Raw genomic sequence first — 13,213 nt, 5'->3', positions numbered from 1 at the left:
TGAATATTAGCTTAATTTTGTACATGAATTTTCCTCCTCCAATAGTCTATCTAGCTTCCCAAACTTCCTCTGAGTTACGTCCTCTCATTCTTGCTGCTTCCTTATTCGCCTTGCGTTCTCTAAGCATGGCCTGTCAAAAAAACAAAAGATAGGTGTGGTTAGCATATTTTGATTAGCTTTTTCTGCAAGTCATTCTTTACATCGGCTAATTCAGATGATTTTGTCTTTGTCTTTAAGCAAAATTTGAAATCTTCCCATTTGCCTGCACAATCTTTCTTTGAACCATAACGATAGTAATTGATTGCCTGTGCACCGAGAGCTTAATAATAATAGAAAAGAGGTGAGTTTTTTTGTTGTTGTTGTTGTTGTTGCAACGTCGAAGCAATGCACTTACTGTAACATTGAAAAGCAGCGTCAAAAGTTTCAGAGGCACTGCAAGTCTCATAGTCTCCAAGCTTTTCTTTTTCGATTTCTGCAAAGAGTGCTGTTGTGTCTATATCGTCGTTATGTGTTGTATCTGTCATTTTTGAAGTAGGAAAAAAAGAATAAAAAGAAATTGAACCCCAGGGGGCAATCTGCTTGCAAAATGAGAGAAAAAGCAGAGCTGGATTTTTATTGGGTCCAACTATTGAAGCTTAGCATTTTTCTCATACAAAAAATAGGAAAAAAAAAACTCTCTTTTTTTTGGCTAAGCATGATGTGGCTCAAATCTCATTAAATGCATAAAAGCATGACTGGGTGCATAGAAGACTATTTGAAAGGACATAGTCAACAGTACAAGCAAAGTGAGGTAGCTCTGGGAACAAGAGGGCCTGAGTTGAATATTTAGCAGTCCTAGCTTTTAACGCTTTTTTACGCGGTTTATTTTTCCAAACATTTTTTTTTCTTCTACCCCCTCATTGAAGTAAACATTAGGCAAAAATGAAGTTGGTTAGGTAAGAGTTCTTTAACAAGGCGAAAGAAATAATTCGGAGAGAACTGACGGTATAAAACGTTTTTGGTTAGATTTTTAATGAAGTTAAATAACGAGACAGTTTCTGTCGAAATGAAGAATGGTACAGTTGTTCACGGTACCATTACTGGTGTCGATATGAGCATGAACACACATTTAAAAACTGTCAAGATGACTGTCAAAAATAGAGATCCTGTTAGTTTGGACACCTTGAGTATTCGTGGTAACACTATTCGTTGTGTTATTTTGCCAGACAGTCTGCCGTTAGATACACTCTTGATTGACGATTCACCTAAATCCAAGAAGAAGGCTGATGGTAATATATAATTTACTTCATTAAGGTCTTGTCATATTAATCTTTTGTTTCCTCTTTAGATGGTGAAGGTGCTGGACGTGGACGTGGTAGAGGTATGGCACGTGGAAGAGGTGGACGTGGTGGAGCAAGAGGAAGAGGTGGACGTTAAGAGACAACATATACACACACGCACACAACTCACAAACACACACTTACACACAAATCACTCTCAGTCACTCTCCATACACGTAAAATAAAAATAAAAATAAAACACTTTTTTTTTTTTAGAAAACCAGCTAAAAAAAAAATCATTTATTATTGTGATGTCCTTGAATGCGTTCGTGTCTTCTCAATGCGTCTAATCGAGTAAATTTTTTACCACAGTCTTGACAATAACAGAGTGGACGATTTTTTAAATGAATTGTCTGATGTCTTGAAAGGTCATAAGATCTGCGAAAGGCTTGACAACAAGTTTTACCTGTGATAGTATCAATGACGTGTTCACATATAAATTGAGATGGATGGGAAGCACCTCCTCGAGCTCTTTTATGATGATTCACCTTGTTTATGGGCGAAGAAGGGGCAGATAATGGCGGTGATAGGGGCTTGTGATCAAATCGAGCAAGAGGGCGGTAAGGATGAATAGGAGCAAGTTGTTTCTGGCTGTTATGACTATGATCAATAATTATAGAGGATAATCCTGGTAATTTGATTGGTGACTTATTGTAATGACTGGGCGGTGAAGGCAAGCTGGTGGTATTTGTAGGGGGAGGAGGCCATAATTGGGTAGTAATGATGTTGGATAATGCAGGTAGTTTTCGCGATGTCTTTTTAAATTGTTCGATTTCTTCATCAAGTGAAATACCAGAATCCTTTCTCCGTTTATGTAACTCTTCTTCCTCCTCTGAGTAACTCACAGTAGGCCTTGTTGTGAAAATCGGCTTTACAAGCGGTACTTTATTAGCAGAATCTATATATTTACATGTTAGAAGTTGTGGTTGCTAACGATAATTAAAAGAAATGTACTTGCCTTTCTTCATTAATTTGATCTCCAGTTGGTCCTGATCTGATATGGATCGAAAGGCTTTCTGTAAGCCCAAGTCGTCTTTGAAGATGTACTTGAAGACTTGATCTTTTTTGATAATCATGTAGTAGTCATGTATATCATGTATCTCTGTCTGTGAACAAATGAGTTAATATGGCTAATGTCAAAAAACACACACAAAAACTTTATAGTTACTTTGGAGAGCTGCTTAATCTTGTTTAGTAAATCCAAATATCTAGGAGGTTGATCATGTTGCACAAAGATATGTAGCAGAAGATCCGGCAACTGTAAATCCTGAATATTAACTCTAAAAAAAAAAAGAAGGCATTAGATACATATGTAGTTACGTCAATTGAGCATTGATCATTACCTGAAACGATAAATATTACTTGTCATTAGAATAATAATAATAATAAAAAAAATATGTGTATATATAAATAAATAAAATAAAAAATAAAATGTTTAGAGAAGTTCAAAAAAGTCTTTTATTTTATACATGAGCATTTGAGGGTAAAAAGGGGTGGCAAAAGAGACTTTTTTGCATCATATAAGGAGATCTCAACACACGCACACACACGATATATATAAAGGGGGTTAATATCAGTTGTATTCTAAATATATACAACTTCAATTTTTGCAGGGGCATTTCTTTTTTCTTTTGGGTAAAAAAAGATGTGGCTGCATACATATTGGAAAGAAACCCTTATTATTGTCCACTTTTTTTTTTTTTGATGTATATGTAGTAACAAAAAGGAAAACATTCATGTAATATCTCTCCCTTTGTTATTATTATATGTTTAAACATGTGCTGGAAATAAACCAACTCTAAAATTCTCAACCTGTTGACAATGAAAACAGCTCTACCGATAACTTACTTCTTTGCCCTGATATTCATCTCCTTTTTCTTAAATAAAAAAAAAGTAATCCCTTGTTGTGTTAATACCAACATCATAATCTATTTCTCTTAACAAAATACTTGTCTGCATTAATCTGTAAAATATGCCGAAAAAAGGGATTTGTCTGTCTGTCTGTCTTCAATGTAGATCATTTTGAAGTTCACGTCCCTTTGGCAACCAATCTCCGTGACAAATATATATTTATCTAATAAATCGCCCCTTATTATGCGACCATTACAATATGTAGGCAAAGTCATATCTTTCTTTGTGCTCTTCTCTCTTTATCCTTCTCCTAATGGTTATCTTTATATACAAGAAAAAAAATCTTATTTCATTGTATGTACAAAAAAAAAAAAAGTTGGATGCAAGTGCATCAATGCTTTTGAGATATGATGCATTTCATAATATAACTAAATTTAGAGTCATAAAACATGTTACACAAAACCCTCTTTGTCAAATGCATTACACACTGGAAATTAATTAAATTTTGTTGTTTAGAGAAATGCTACACTATGTTGTGTGAATATTACCTTTTTTTTTAATAGAAATGTTCAAGGGGTGGGGGGAATAAATATTAGTAAGTGTGTAGAATAAAAGGTTATATGAAAATGTTTATACAATATATCGTTTGCGAGAGTGTGCGTGGTGTGTGCGTGCGTACGCGTGTTTGGGTGTATTTGCTTGTAAAAAAAAAAAGAGAAGGAACGTGCGTGTGTATATGTTTGTGTGGCGTTTCAGGGATGCAAATAAAAAGAACCCAAGAATTACTTGCTATAAAATTGAAGGTTTGTGGGGAATCGTTTACATTCTCCTTGACTAATAATAACATTATCGGGTGGAGGTGTGGCCCAAATAATCTGCGAAACTCTATATGATTCATCCTATTTATACACATTGTTATTTAGCGCCTTCCCTTTACTAACAAAAAAAAAAATCCACTTACATTCAAAAATCGTGTATCTTCCTTGACAAACTTCAATTTGGATCGATTCAATTTCAATTTGATATATTCATCAAATACCAGGATTTCGGGTTCTTGACTAGATTTCAAGAGTCGATCCGTAATAAATTGTGTAAACATTTGTGAATTACCTAAACTAGACAAAAAATCCTACGTGAATCCAAAAAAAAAAGTTAGCTTTTTTTTCAAATCTTCATTCTGTCCAAACGTTACTCTAGTATCCTTGTCAGAATGCTTTAAAAATTTGTCCTTAGAAAAGTATAAACAATTGCCTCTAGTGTTTGTGTCGTTGGCAGAAATGGTAGGACTGGACTTATCCTCCATATTATCTACAAATCCAGTTCTATAATTATACAAGAGTGAGGCAAACATTCGGATGAATGAATCCAACACTTTTTGCTCATTAAAACAAGCAGGTAAACATGGATGCAATATTTGATCTGTACAGGTGTCATGAGTTACCAAGTGACATTCTAATAAAGAAGGTTTTACATATTAGTCTCCATATTTCACAATTTTTTTTTTTTTTTTTTTTTTCAATAACCTTGGCAACACATGAACATTCTAGGCTTTTTACTGTTACTTTCATCATCTTCTGAGACTTGTCTGCCACATACACACCTATATCCTTGAAATCGTCCAAGTTCGGATGTAAATATTTCAGCCATGATATGGCCCTCAATATGTTTAACACGACGAGGGACTTCATTATGATAACCGTGATCGAAATTCGTGGTGCTGGTAAAACGAGGCGAGGAGATTGAAATACGGGGGGATCCCACCATGCTATTACTATTATTGTCTATTTGTTGTTCTTGATGAAATGTAGCTCGTGGTTTTGACATGAAGCTTGAAATCTTGGTCCGTGTGTTCTTTTTGTTTTTATGTATGTATATTCGTTAATTCTCTATTCAGTAAAAGAAAGAAAAAAGAAAATAGGGAGAGGGGGTTATACTTACATCTTCAGGCTTGGGAGAGGGATCTGATCTTCTGCTAGTTGCTTTTCGATAAGAGTTTTGATGATCCAAGGTAGGACTGTTGGTTGGGTTGGATGCATTCACAATAGGAGTAGGAAGTGATACACGTTGCTGCTGCTTAGGAGACGAGTTAGAAAGTGAAGACTTAATTGACTGTATACTGGCAGTGGTCCTAATTGGACTCATAGGAGGACTATGCAGTGATGTACTAGAAGAAGAAGCATAATTGCCCGCACTTGTTGATAGCAACGCAGAGCCAGGAAACTGTGGTATATTATGAGATCCATCAGCCGATGAGGCTGCTGCGGCTGCGGCTGATGATAATGCTGATGCTGCTGGTGTTGATGCACTGGCCGACGTACTTGATTCGTTCGAACTTCTCGTACTTGCATTACTGGACCAGAAGCCTGAAGGCCGTGACACCAGGGATGCAGAATGAGACCAGATTGAAGTCGCATCCGAGCTCTCTGAATTACGCTGAGCTGGACTGATAAAGACATCTGTTGTTTTAGACCGACTACAGTTTAGAATCATCTTGCCTTTGGGAAATGTACATTGGACAGGAAGCGGTACACCGTAAGGGATTTTTGATTTGGTATGCAATGGGGCATATTGTTCAAGAGCTGATTGAAGTTTGCGCCTTTGTCGGTCGGGAATCGGCATCGACCTTTGGCTTTGATGCATTGAATTACTATCCAAATTCACAATACATACCTACATGTTACAAAACATATTAACTAAATCTATAAAGATATTCAAACAGAAAGTCAAGCTTACATCATCCGGTGCATGATCTTCTAAATCCGTCATATTTCCTGGAAAGCCAATAATGTATGGAACAGGAGCTTGTAGACATGTCAATAATCTTTCAGGTAGAACGGGAATAAAGACAAATTGCCAATAGAATGGGAATAACAAGTAGCGAAATGATTCGCATGCAAGTGAAAGCATCCCTGTATATTTTGAAAGGAATACTACCTTACCTTCGGCCAAAAGAGTCTTTCATGTATTTTAATCAGCTTAATTTATAATAAATAAAAAGGAGCAACTTAAAAATAATACTCACTTCTAGCACAGCAAGAATCAGATGAGGTGATAGGGCACGAAATACAGGATATAAAGAGAACTATAATGTAAAAATAGATTATTTAGTCTTTATAGGTTTTTTCTTTTTATAAAGAGAGTGACTCTTTTACTTACATTTTTAAGAATAGGCACTTGATTAATAGGAGGTCGAGAAAAGAATAAAGGCTTTCGGTTAATTGTTAAACCAATTTCAAATCTACCAGGAGGTGGTAAAGGTACCTCTTCAATAAGGTTGATCACTGTACTTTCTATATCAATTGTTGGCTTTGCATTGCGATGACCCCCCACACCAACTATATTATCCAACAAAATTCTGATCCAATCACCATACAGATTAATCCAAGGCATTCTACCTAATAATCCAATACTCTTGGGTACCCAGATATCCTCTGCTTTACATACTCCCATCTTGACGGGCTCTAATAGCTCTTTATATAGTTCTATGTTCTCTTGACATGTTCTTATACGCTCTTCTACTCCAATCCTTGACATATTTTCATCGTTCTTTTGAGCCTTTTCTAATTCCATCTTTTCATTGTTGATCTTGATTTCTAGGTGTTGGGCATATTCAACCGAACTCACTGGCATATTCGATTTCACCCATTCTTTAATTGCCTTTTCAACAGGCTCCTTTAATCTATCTGCCAATCTTTCGTAAAACACCACGCATGTTCCGTATACTGTCGCTCCATTTTCATCTGTCATTGCCTAGCAAATAATTTTTACTTAGAATCTCTCGTTTTTCTAATCCCTTTCTCTTTTACTTTACAAATGAATGCAGCTGTTCTGGTGGAGGTGATTCGCCATGATGCAATGATATATCTCTTGGAAAACAAAACTATTAAAAAAAATGAGTCCCTCCCTTCTTTTTTCTTCTTCTTCCTTGTCTTACCATGGCTGCATAAGCCGGAAAAGGTTCTTGAGGCGAATAATTTATTTTGGGATAACGCATTAAAATAGTTGGCGTATACCGAATATCAAAAATATTGGGTACAATCTCTGGTTGCAAAGGGATACTGGGTACACTTTCTGTTGACTTGATCCGCTTTGTCGAGAGTGATTTTTTCATCCCTTCAGCTACAGATATAAACAGTTAGTCTAGTTTTTTTTTTTTTTTTTTTATGTAAAGTTAACATTACAGATTTTAGGATCAGATGGGCTTCTCCATTTTCTTGCACTGACTTCTCGAACAGACAAACGTCTGGTGGCTTCTGTTGGGTAGGAAGTGGTTCTATTGTTTGGTATTGTCTCGGTTCCTTTGTATTTCTCCGTGTGACGACGTCCCGTTGGTTCGTGAACCGCAATGACGTTATCTCTGGCTGTGTCTCTTTCCTTGTCGAAATTGTCAATGACACTTTGGACATGGTCTAACACACCGAGCAAAGAGGCTGACGTGGCTACTTCAGGAAACGTCGATCGAAGGGATGACTCGGTTGGTATCACACTTAAACTTTGTCCACGTCTTCGGCTGGCATCGATCGTTGTTTCTGGTGGCTGTGTCTGTAGCTGTGGCTGTGGTGGTAACTCTTCCTCCACTTGCTTGTGCTGACCCGCGACAGCAGCCTCTTGCTGTTGGTAATAAGATACGTCACTATCTGCAATCCTTTGGTGTTTCTTGGCCGAATCAAATGTGGGTATAATATGGCTATCATGGAGTCCTGCCACAAAAAAATAATCGGCTACTCTCGTAGACATCATAAACAATGAAAAAGAAGAGAAAAGCAAATAAACAAAACAAAAATCGAATCTTTTTGGACGGTTTTTGAACGCAGGGCGGGGAATAAAATGCAGCAGTTAAAAGTTGATCTTCCAAACTGGGATGGGGACACATGAATTATTGGAAAGAAATTTTTGCCACAAGAAATACAAATATCACCAGCAACAAGCTATTAGCAATAAAACCAGTACTTAAATTAGTGAATAATAAGATTTTGAAGCAGCTCATTGTAATTATACAGGCTTGTTTACTAATTTTAAAGATAATCCCATTGATCATTTCCTTTTCAACTTTTTTTAGTACTACAAGCTGCTTATTTTATAGTTTAACAATTAAATCATCCTGACATGAGCCATTTCTTGCTTTTTAGTCTACAAATAAGACTCGTATATGCAGTATATATGTTTTAAAGGCCAAAAAAAAAAAAAAAGTAAGCAATGGTTTACACATAAACCACTGATTCTATTTTTCTTATCAAATATCGTGTTGTAGACGCACTCATTAAAGACATAGTCAATCAACCGATAAAATACTAACAGTATATAATGGATCTGAAAAACCAAGGATGCTCTATTGTTGGATATTGTAGAAAGTCAAAAACAACTGCAGATGACGAGATTATGATTTAATATCTTCTGGTACACAGTTTCCATTTATTATGACACCAACTTTTTGCAAATCTACTTCAAGTTGTTCAATAAGCAAAAGTGTAACTAAACTCTGTTCTCAGCCGGACTGCTTAAGCTTGTCCATGATGTTAGAAAAACAACATAAGAACTAACTGGATCAGCTAATGCACAATGTTATTTCGCTATAAGAATTTGGTATTAACAATAAAAAAATAGGTCAGAGTAATAACTTTAGCGCAAAGATAAGTACCGACCAATACCTATGCTTCAAGTATTTGGTCAATACAACGATCATATTGTTTCTCAGCACCTGGTGATGACAAGTTCTTATACCATACACCAAGCATATTCCAAACCCCAACCGCATTCGATGAACGACATCATTTGCTTCCTTTATTTGAATTAATTAGCGTATTTATTGGTATGTTATACCATTAAAGTCGCCTATTTTTATCCCATCAATAATGTACCGCACTATAGGTAACATATCAAGAACAAGATGAAGTTATAATACAATTCCAAAAAAGCACACTGGCTATATCGACAACAATCTTTTGAGAAAATATCACCCTTTAGATAAATCGAAACCGCCTTTTGTAAAAAAAAAAAAAAAAAAAAAAAAAACTAAAACCTTCCTTTAGGCGACCGTATATGACATCTTTTTTTTAAAATTGTGTGATAATTACTCTTTTCGGATGAACGGGGCTGATTTTGGTCGGAACAGTAAACGATTATTTTATAAAGCAGTAGAGATTTTTCTTTCTGTGTGCCACAGTAGCACAAAGTAAACATCAAAATAGATAGCGGGAAACCGGTCGAAAGGGGCTAAAAATATAATGATTGAAAAACGAACCAGAGGCAGGCAGAACAAATCAACTTTAAGCAGAGCCACAATGTCTATTTCTCTCACTAGTACCGAAGTCTTGAATGATTCAAAAAAAAAAATAAGTTTATTGCCTAAAATAGATTGAAGCCGCATAATATTTAATGGAAATTTCAAAGGATTAAAAGTATTTCAAATAATACTTGAAAACTAAAATAGTGACTTTTTTGATTTCCTTTTCTAAGCAACCAACCTTGGGATCACTATGTATATATTACATCAGCATACATATTACAAGCACTCACACCATTCCCCTTTATTTTTGGCTATTTTTCAATGACTTCATAAAATTTGGCCATGATTAACTCTCTTTTTGCAATTCAAGTAAAGCCTGACACACAGTCAAACTACACGATAGTAAAAGTAAAATAAAATCACATCCATGACGTGTACAATCAACCCTTTATCAATATGATCAAATCCGGCTGTCCTAATGATATAGACATGGTTGTCACCGTAAAATATGCTGTGAGCAGAGATTTTAAACATTGTGAGTTGTGGCTTTGTTATTTACAAAGTTCGAATAGACATGTTAACAATAGTCATAACAATTATTTATAAGTCATCACAATCAGAAAACCCAACTAGAACACAATAATACTTGTACACACATTGATTCATCGATGGATGTTTGATTAATTCAATTAATTCTTTACATTCAAGGATAGGCTATCTACATAAGATGCTTCTTATCTAATACGAGGGGAAAATAATCTAATTAATGGCACATAGTTTTTTGCTTGATTTAAATCAGATGTTTACACCAAAGCTCGGTGGGTAAAATAGGCACATAATATCAGTAAAGGCTTTTACATGATCAGTTTGTGAATTTATGTAGCCATAAAATAAACTACGAGTTTGACCAGTCAGATAGTGCAAATTTGCTTTTCCTCTCATATTTTCCACCCCATATTATTCTATACGCAACCCAACCAAACAGATATAAAAAATAATCATAGATAAGGAAAAAAAGGGAGTATGGGACGTCTTAAGACTACAATTTCTTTGACAGCATACAATCGAGTCCGTAAAAAAGAAAAATAAAAGATCTTTACATAAAAACGATCAAAGCGTTTAAAGAATGATTAAATGAGCTTCGCTTTGAAAGTAATTTTATTAGTGATCATAGAGGATGCAGATTGAGTGGATATGACATAAAAATGCCAGAAGATGCGCAGCACATCAGAGTATATTTTTATTGACTGCGAACATCTCGACAGCTGTCATCTCATAAAAAATCACCCTTAAATAAACAAAAAATAACAAATGTATTATTTATCTCACATTTTTCTTTTCTTTTCTTTTCTTTTCTTTTTTTTTTTTTTTTTTTTTTTTTTTTTTTTTTTTTTTTTACTATATGAAAAAATGAACAGATTTAAGGATTTGCCATACGAAGTTCTGATAAACATATTTTGCCAAGAAGGACTGTCTGGTGATCAAAGATGGAAATATGTTAATAAGCAATGTTTAGACATGTACCGCATCATATACCTCAAAAGTACTACCACCAAATTCGGCCGAAATGATTTGATGTTAGATACAATACTTCATTCTCCATTTCAGCCAGGTCTATGGATAAAGACAGTGATTCTAGACACAACTGATTTTACTGTAAACAATGATAGTATTCGCACATTAAGAGAAATCTTCCAAAAGTTTATTTCAAGGTGTCCTCATGTTACTTGGGTTTGTCTGCACGCGCATCACTTTCGGGTGTGGTCATGTTTTACAAAGGTACTATTACTCAACAATACCTGGGGTAAACTAGAACACTTCGAAGCGCCATATAGTTCAAATAGGCTAGAATATGGATGTTATCTAAAATGTGCTTTCCATTTAAGAGAAACACTTTCATCGTTCTATCTAGCTCGAAGGGCTATCCAGAATAATCGAAAAAATATTTTGGGATTACAAGGCTTCAATTCATTGGAAACGTTAGTTATTGATCAAGAAGTAGTAGATGACAAACGTGACCGTAAAATTATTTCCGGAACCTTATCCCCCAACTTTTCAAGATTGGATATCAGGATGACTAGAATGAGAGATAAACCATTATTCCAAAAAACCAATGTCTTTGAGGATGGCGCATTTTCTGCTGTAGAAGAATTAATTATCGAAGGGTTTGAAGCATACTGTGATCATGTGGTTCTAAGATTAATCAAGGAGTTCCCTGGGGTTCGGCAGCTTAATTTATACAACACGGATTTACGATTACGAGAATATCATCTTAGCAAGCCTGTTATGAAAATGTTTTTAGAATATATTCATCGTGTATCATTTGCCCACGTTGAATTTTATAGTTCTGATAATATTGCTTCAATTCTTCAAAGCTATTACGAATATCACAATGAGTCTAAATTGCAAAATAAGATGGGTGCTATCGACAGTGCAGCTTACCTAAATGTTAAATACGACGCTACGAACACGGTGGCAATTCAAATTCGAAATGGCCAATCAAACTTAATGGTTAGGCTCACAACTGATCACAATTATACATGGAACCTACATAATTCAATCATAGAAGAAATATGCATTGTAAAGGCAGGAACGTGGTCTTCGTTTGACATGCAAAATATAATAGCTAACAACCGAAGCCTGTGTTACTTAACTATACAAGACACATTAATTGATATTCATGAATCTGGTTTGGCCAATAGGCAATCTAAAATCGTATATTTGGAGCTGGAAAATGTCACTTTTAGACCTGGAGCTTTAGCTACCGTATCCTTTGACTTGCCGCATTTGGAACATCTCTACTTGTACTATAGTAGTTTTAACAAGCAAACAAATCCACAAGTTTTACTGTTCGACTTTCCCAATACCACTGTTGATTCTTTCGAATTCGAAATTAATTGGACTTGGAATAACTCATTTATAGATTTCTCACTTCATATATCCATTGGCGATTACCCATTTACCAGATATGTGAGCTGTGTTGAACAAGAATTGATGTCTGAGATTAGTGGTAGAACATTTATATCAATATCAAACTCAGGGATAATGGTCTTATATGTTTATCTCAAGTCTGCCAAACAGTTTGTAATATCTGCCCCACGAAACCGCCGATTGATAGTTTCCTTCGATTAGATTCAATTTGTAACACTCATCAGCAGTATGTTTCCTCCTATTCTTAGGCTTGGTTTTAATAAATAAAATACTTTATACGAATGCTATCTTATCAACAACGGCTGATTATTAGTAGTTTTATGCCTTTCCTTTGCTTCCTGTAATGGATATCTTTTGTCAGAATTTATTAGGTTACTCAGGAGCACAATAGAATGCAAATATTTGCACATTATAGTTATGTATACGGTATTTCTGACAGATAAAATATTATGGGGTAATGTCTTAAATGTAATGCGATGCTCCTTTATATTGTAGCACCTGTGTGATTGTCAGTGATCTATTATTTTATATTACCTACTGTAATAAGCATAGAATACTTGCAATAATTTGAACGTTATTACACACACCGATGATATTGGTACGTCTCTTTTTACGGATGATATCCGAACTCGGCTGAAACATCAGGTTATGTCCTTCACTTAATAGTTGTTTTATTTTACTTTCTTTTGTTACACGCTGTAGACAGAGAGATGCATATACTAGTTTTACGTTTCAAAACAATAATGTGGCTACAATGTGCTCTACTATCGAAGAAGCGTGGCACCGATGTTGGTCATATTTGGGGTTCATCATTGTACCAAAAGCACATTTGTGAAACTTCTTTACAAAACTGCAATTATGCATTCTACACTCCGCATTTATCTTG

General features: G+C 35.2%; 5 protein-coding genes across 5 annotated transcripts; 2 read left to right on the top strand and 3 right to left on the bottom strand.

Annotated features, from left to right (window-relative positions):
- Positions 1-46: 46 nt before the first annotated feature.
- On the bottom strand, positions 47-524 carry EV154DRAFT_478872 (uncharacterized protein; the record flags this gene model as incomplete). The annotated part of the gene is made up of 3 exons (XM_051598212.1): positions 47-130; positions 201-319; positions 395-524. The coding sequence occupies 3 exons, from the start codon at positions 522-524 to the stop codon at positions 47-49; spliced, it is 333 nt and encodes a 110-aa protein (XP_051460233.1).
- A 159-nt stretch (positions 525-683) lies between these two features.
- On the top strand, positions 684-1,674 carry EV154DRAFT_123777 (Sm-like ribonucleoprotein). Its single transcript, XM_051593966.1, has 3 exons — positions 684-935; positions 1,006-1,268; positions 1,328-1,674. The coding sequence occupies exons 1-3, from the start codon at positions 922-924 to the stop codon at positions 1,414-1,416; spliced, it is 366 nt and encodes a 121-aa protein (XP_051460232.1). The 5' UTR covers positions 684-921; the 3' UTR covers positions 1,417-1,674.
- EV154DRAFT_123793 (uncharacterized protein) lies at positions 1,418-2,723 on the bottom strand. Its single transcript, XM_051593967.1, has 4 exons — positions 2,663-2,723; positions 2,488-2,599; positions 2,278-2,425; positions 1,418-2,217 (listed from the first exon to the last, which is right to left on the bottom strand). The coding sequence occupies exons 1-4, from the start codon at positions 2,686-2,688 to the stop codon at positions 1,556-1,558; spliced, it is 948 nt and encodes a 315-aa protein (XP_051460231.1). The 5' UTR covers positions 2,689-2,723; the 3' UTR covers positions 1,418-1,555.
- A 978-nt stretch (positions 2,724-3,701) lies between these two features.
- EV154DRAFT_549514 (AEX-3 domain-containing protein) lies at positions 3,702-8,031 on the bottom strand. Its single transcript, XM_051604869.1, has 11 exons — positions 7,352-8,031; positions 7,105-7,289; positions 6,982-7,050; positions 6,327-6,920; positions 6,193-6,252; positions 5,904-6,125; positions 5,109-5,840; positions 4,694-5,021; positions 4,363-4,622; positions 4,132-4,299; positions 3,702-4,069 (listed from the first exon to the last, which is right to left on the bottom strand). The coding sequence occupies exons 1-11, from the start codon at positions 7,908-7,910 to the stop codon at positions 3,953-3,955; spliced, it is 3,294 nt and encodes a 1,097-aa protein (XP_051460230.1). The 5' UTR covers positions 7,911-8,031; the 3' UTR covers positions 3,702-3,952.
- Positions 8,032-10,815: 2,784 nt separating this feature from the next.
- Positions 10,816-12,626, top strand: EV154DRAFT_500098 (uncharacterized protein). Its single transcript, XM_051600557.1, has one exon. It carries the CDS (start codon positions 10,915-10,917, stop codon positions 12,526-12,528), a length of 1,614 nt encoding a protein of 537 aa, XP_051460229.1. The 5' UTR covers positions 10,816-10,914; the 3' UTR covers positions 12,529-12,626.
- The last annotated feature ends 587 nt before the right edge of the window (positions 12,627-13,213 follow it).

Source organism: Mucor mucedo, assembly GCF_025094135.1.
Source record: "Mucor mucedo strain NRRL 3635 chromosome Unknown EV154scaffold_21, whole genome shotgun sequence".
Taxonomy (NCBI): domain Eukaryota; kingdom Fungi; phylum Mucoromycota; class Mucoromycetes; order Mucorales; family Mucoraceae; genus Mucor; species Mucor mucedo.
Note: the sequence above shows the minus strand (reverse complement) of the source record. Positions and strands in the feature narration are given on the sequence as shown.

Bases quoted from the DNA above. Each gene is read 5' to 3' on its own strand.
- EV154DRAFT_549514 (XM_051604869.1), bottom strand. From the start codon at position 7,910: ATGATGTCTACGAGAGTAGCCGATTATTTTTTTGTGGCAGGACTCCAT. The intron at 7,290-7,351 runs GTAATGTTAACT...TTATATCTGTAG, and splicing joins CCCATCTGATCCTAAAATCT to CTGAAGGGATGAAAAAATCA. The intron at 6,126-6,192 runs GTGAGTATTATT...AATACATGAAAG, and splicing joins TGATTCTTGCTGTGCTAGAA to ACTCTTTTGGCCGAAGGTAA.
- EV154DRAFT_123777 (XM_051593966.1), top strand. The intron at 1,269-1,327 runs GTAATATATAAT...TTTCCTCTTTAG, and splicing joins ATCCAAGAAGAAGGCTGATG to ATGGTGAAGGTGCTGGACGT.
- EV154DRAFT_123793 (XM_051593967.1), bottom strand. From the start codon at position 2,688: ATGACAAGTAATATTTATCGTTTCAG. The intron at 2,600-2,662 runs GTAATGATCAAT...TTTTTTTTTTAG, and splicing joins AGTAATATTTATCGTTTCAG to AGTTAATATTCAGGATTTAC. The intron at 2,426-2,487 runs GTAACTATAAAG...ATTTGTTCACAG, and splicing joins AGATTAAGCAGCTCTCCAAA to ACAGAGATACATGATATACA.
- EV154DRAFT_500098 (XM_051600557.1), top strand. From the start codon at position 10,915: ATGTACCGCATCATATACCTCAAAAGTACTACCACCAAATTCGGCCGA.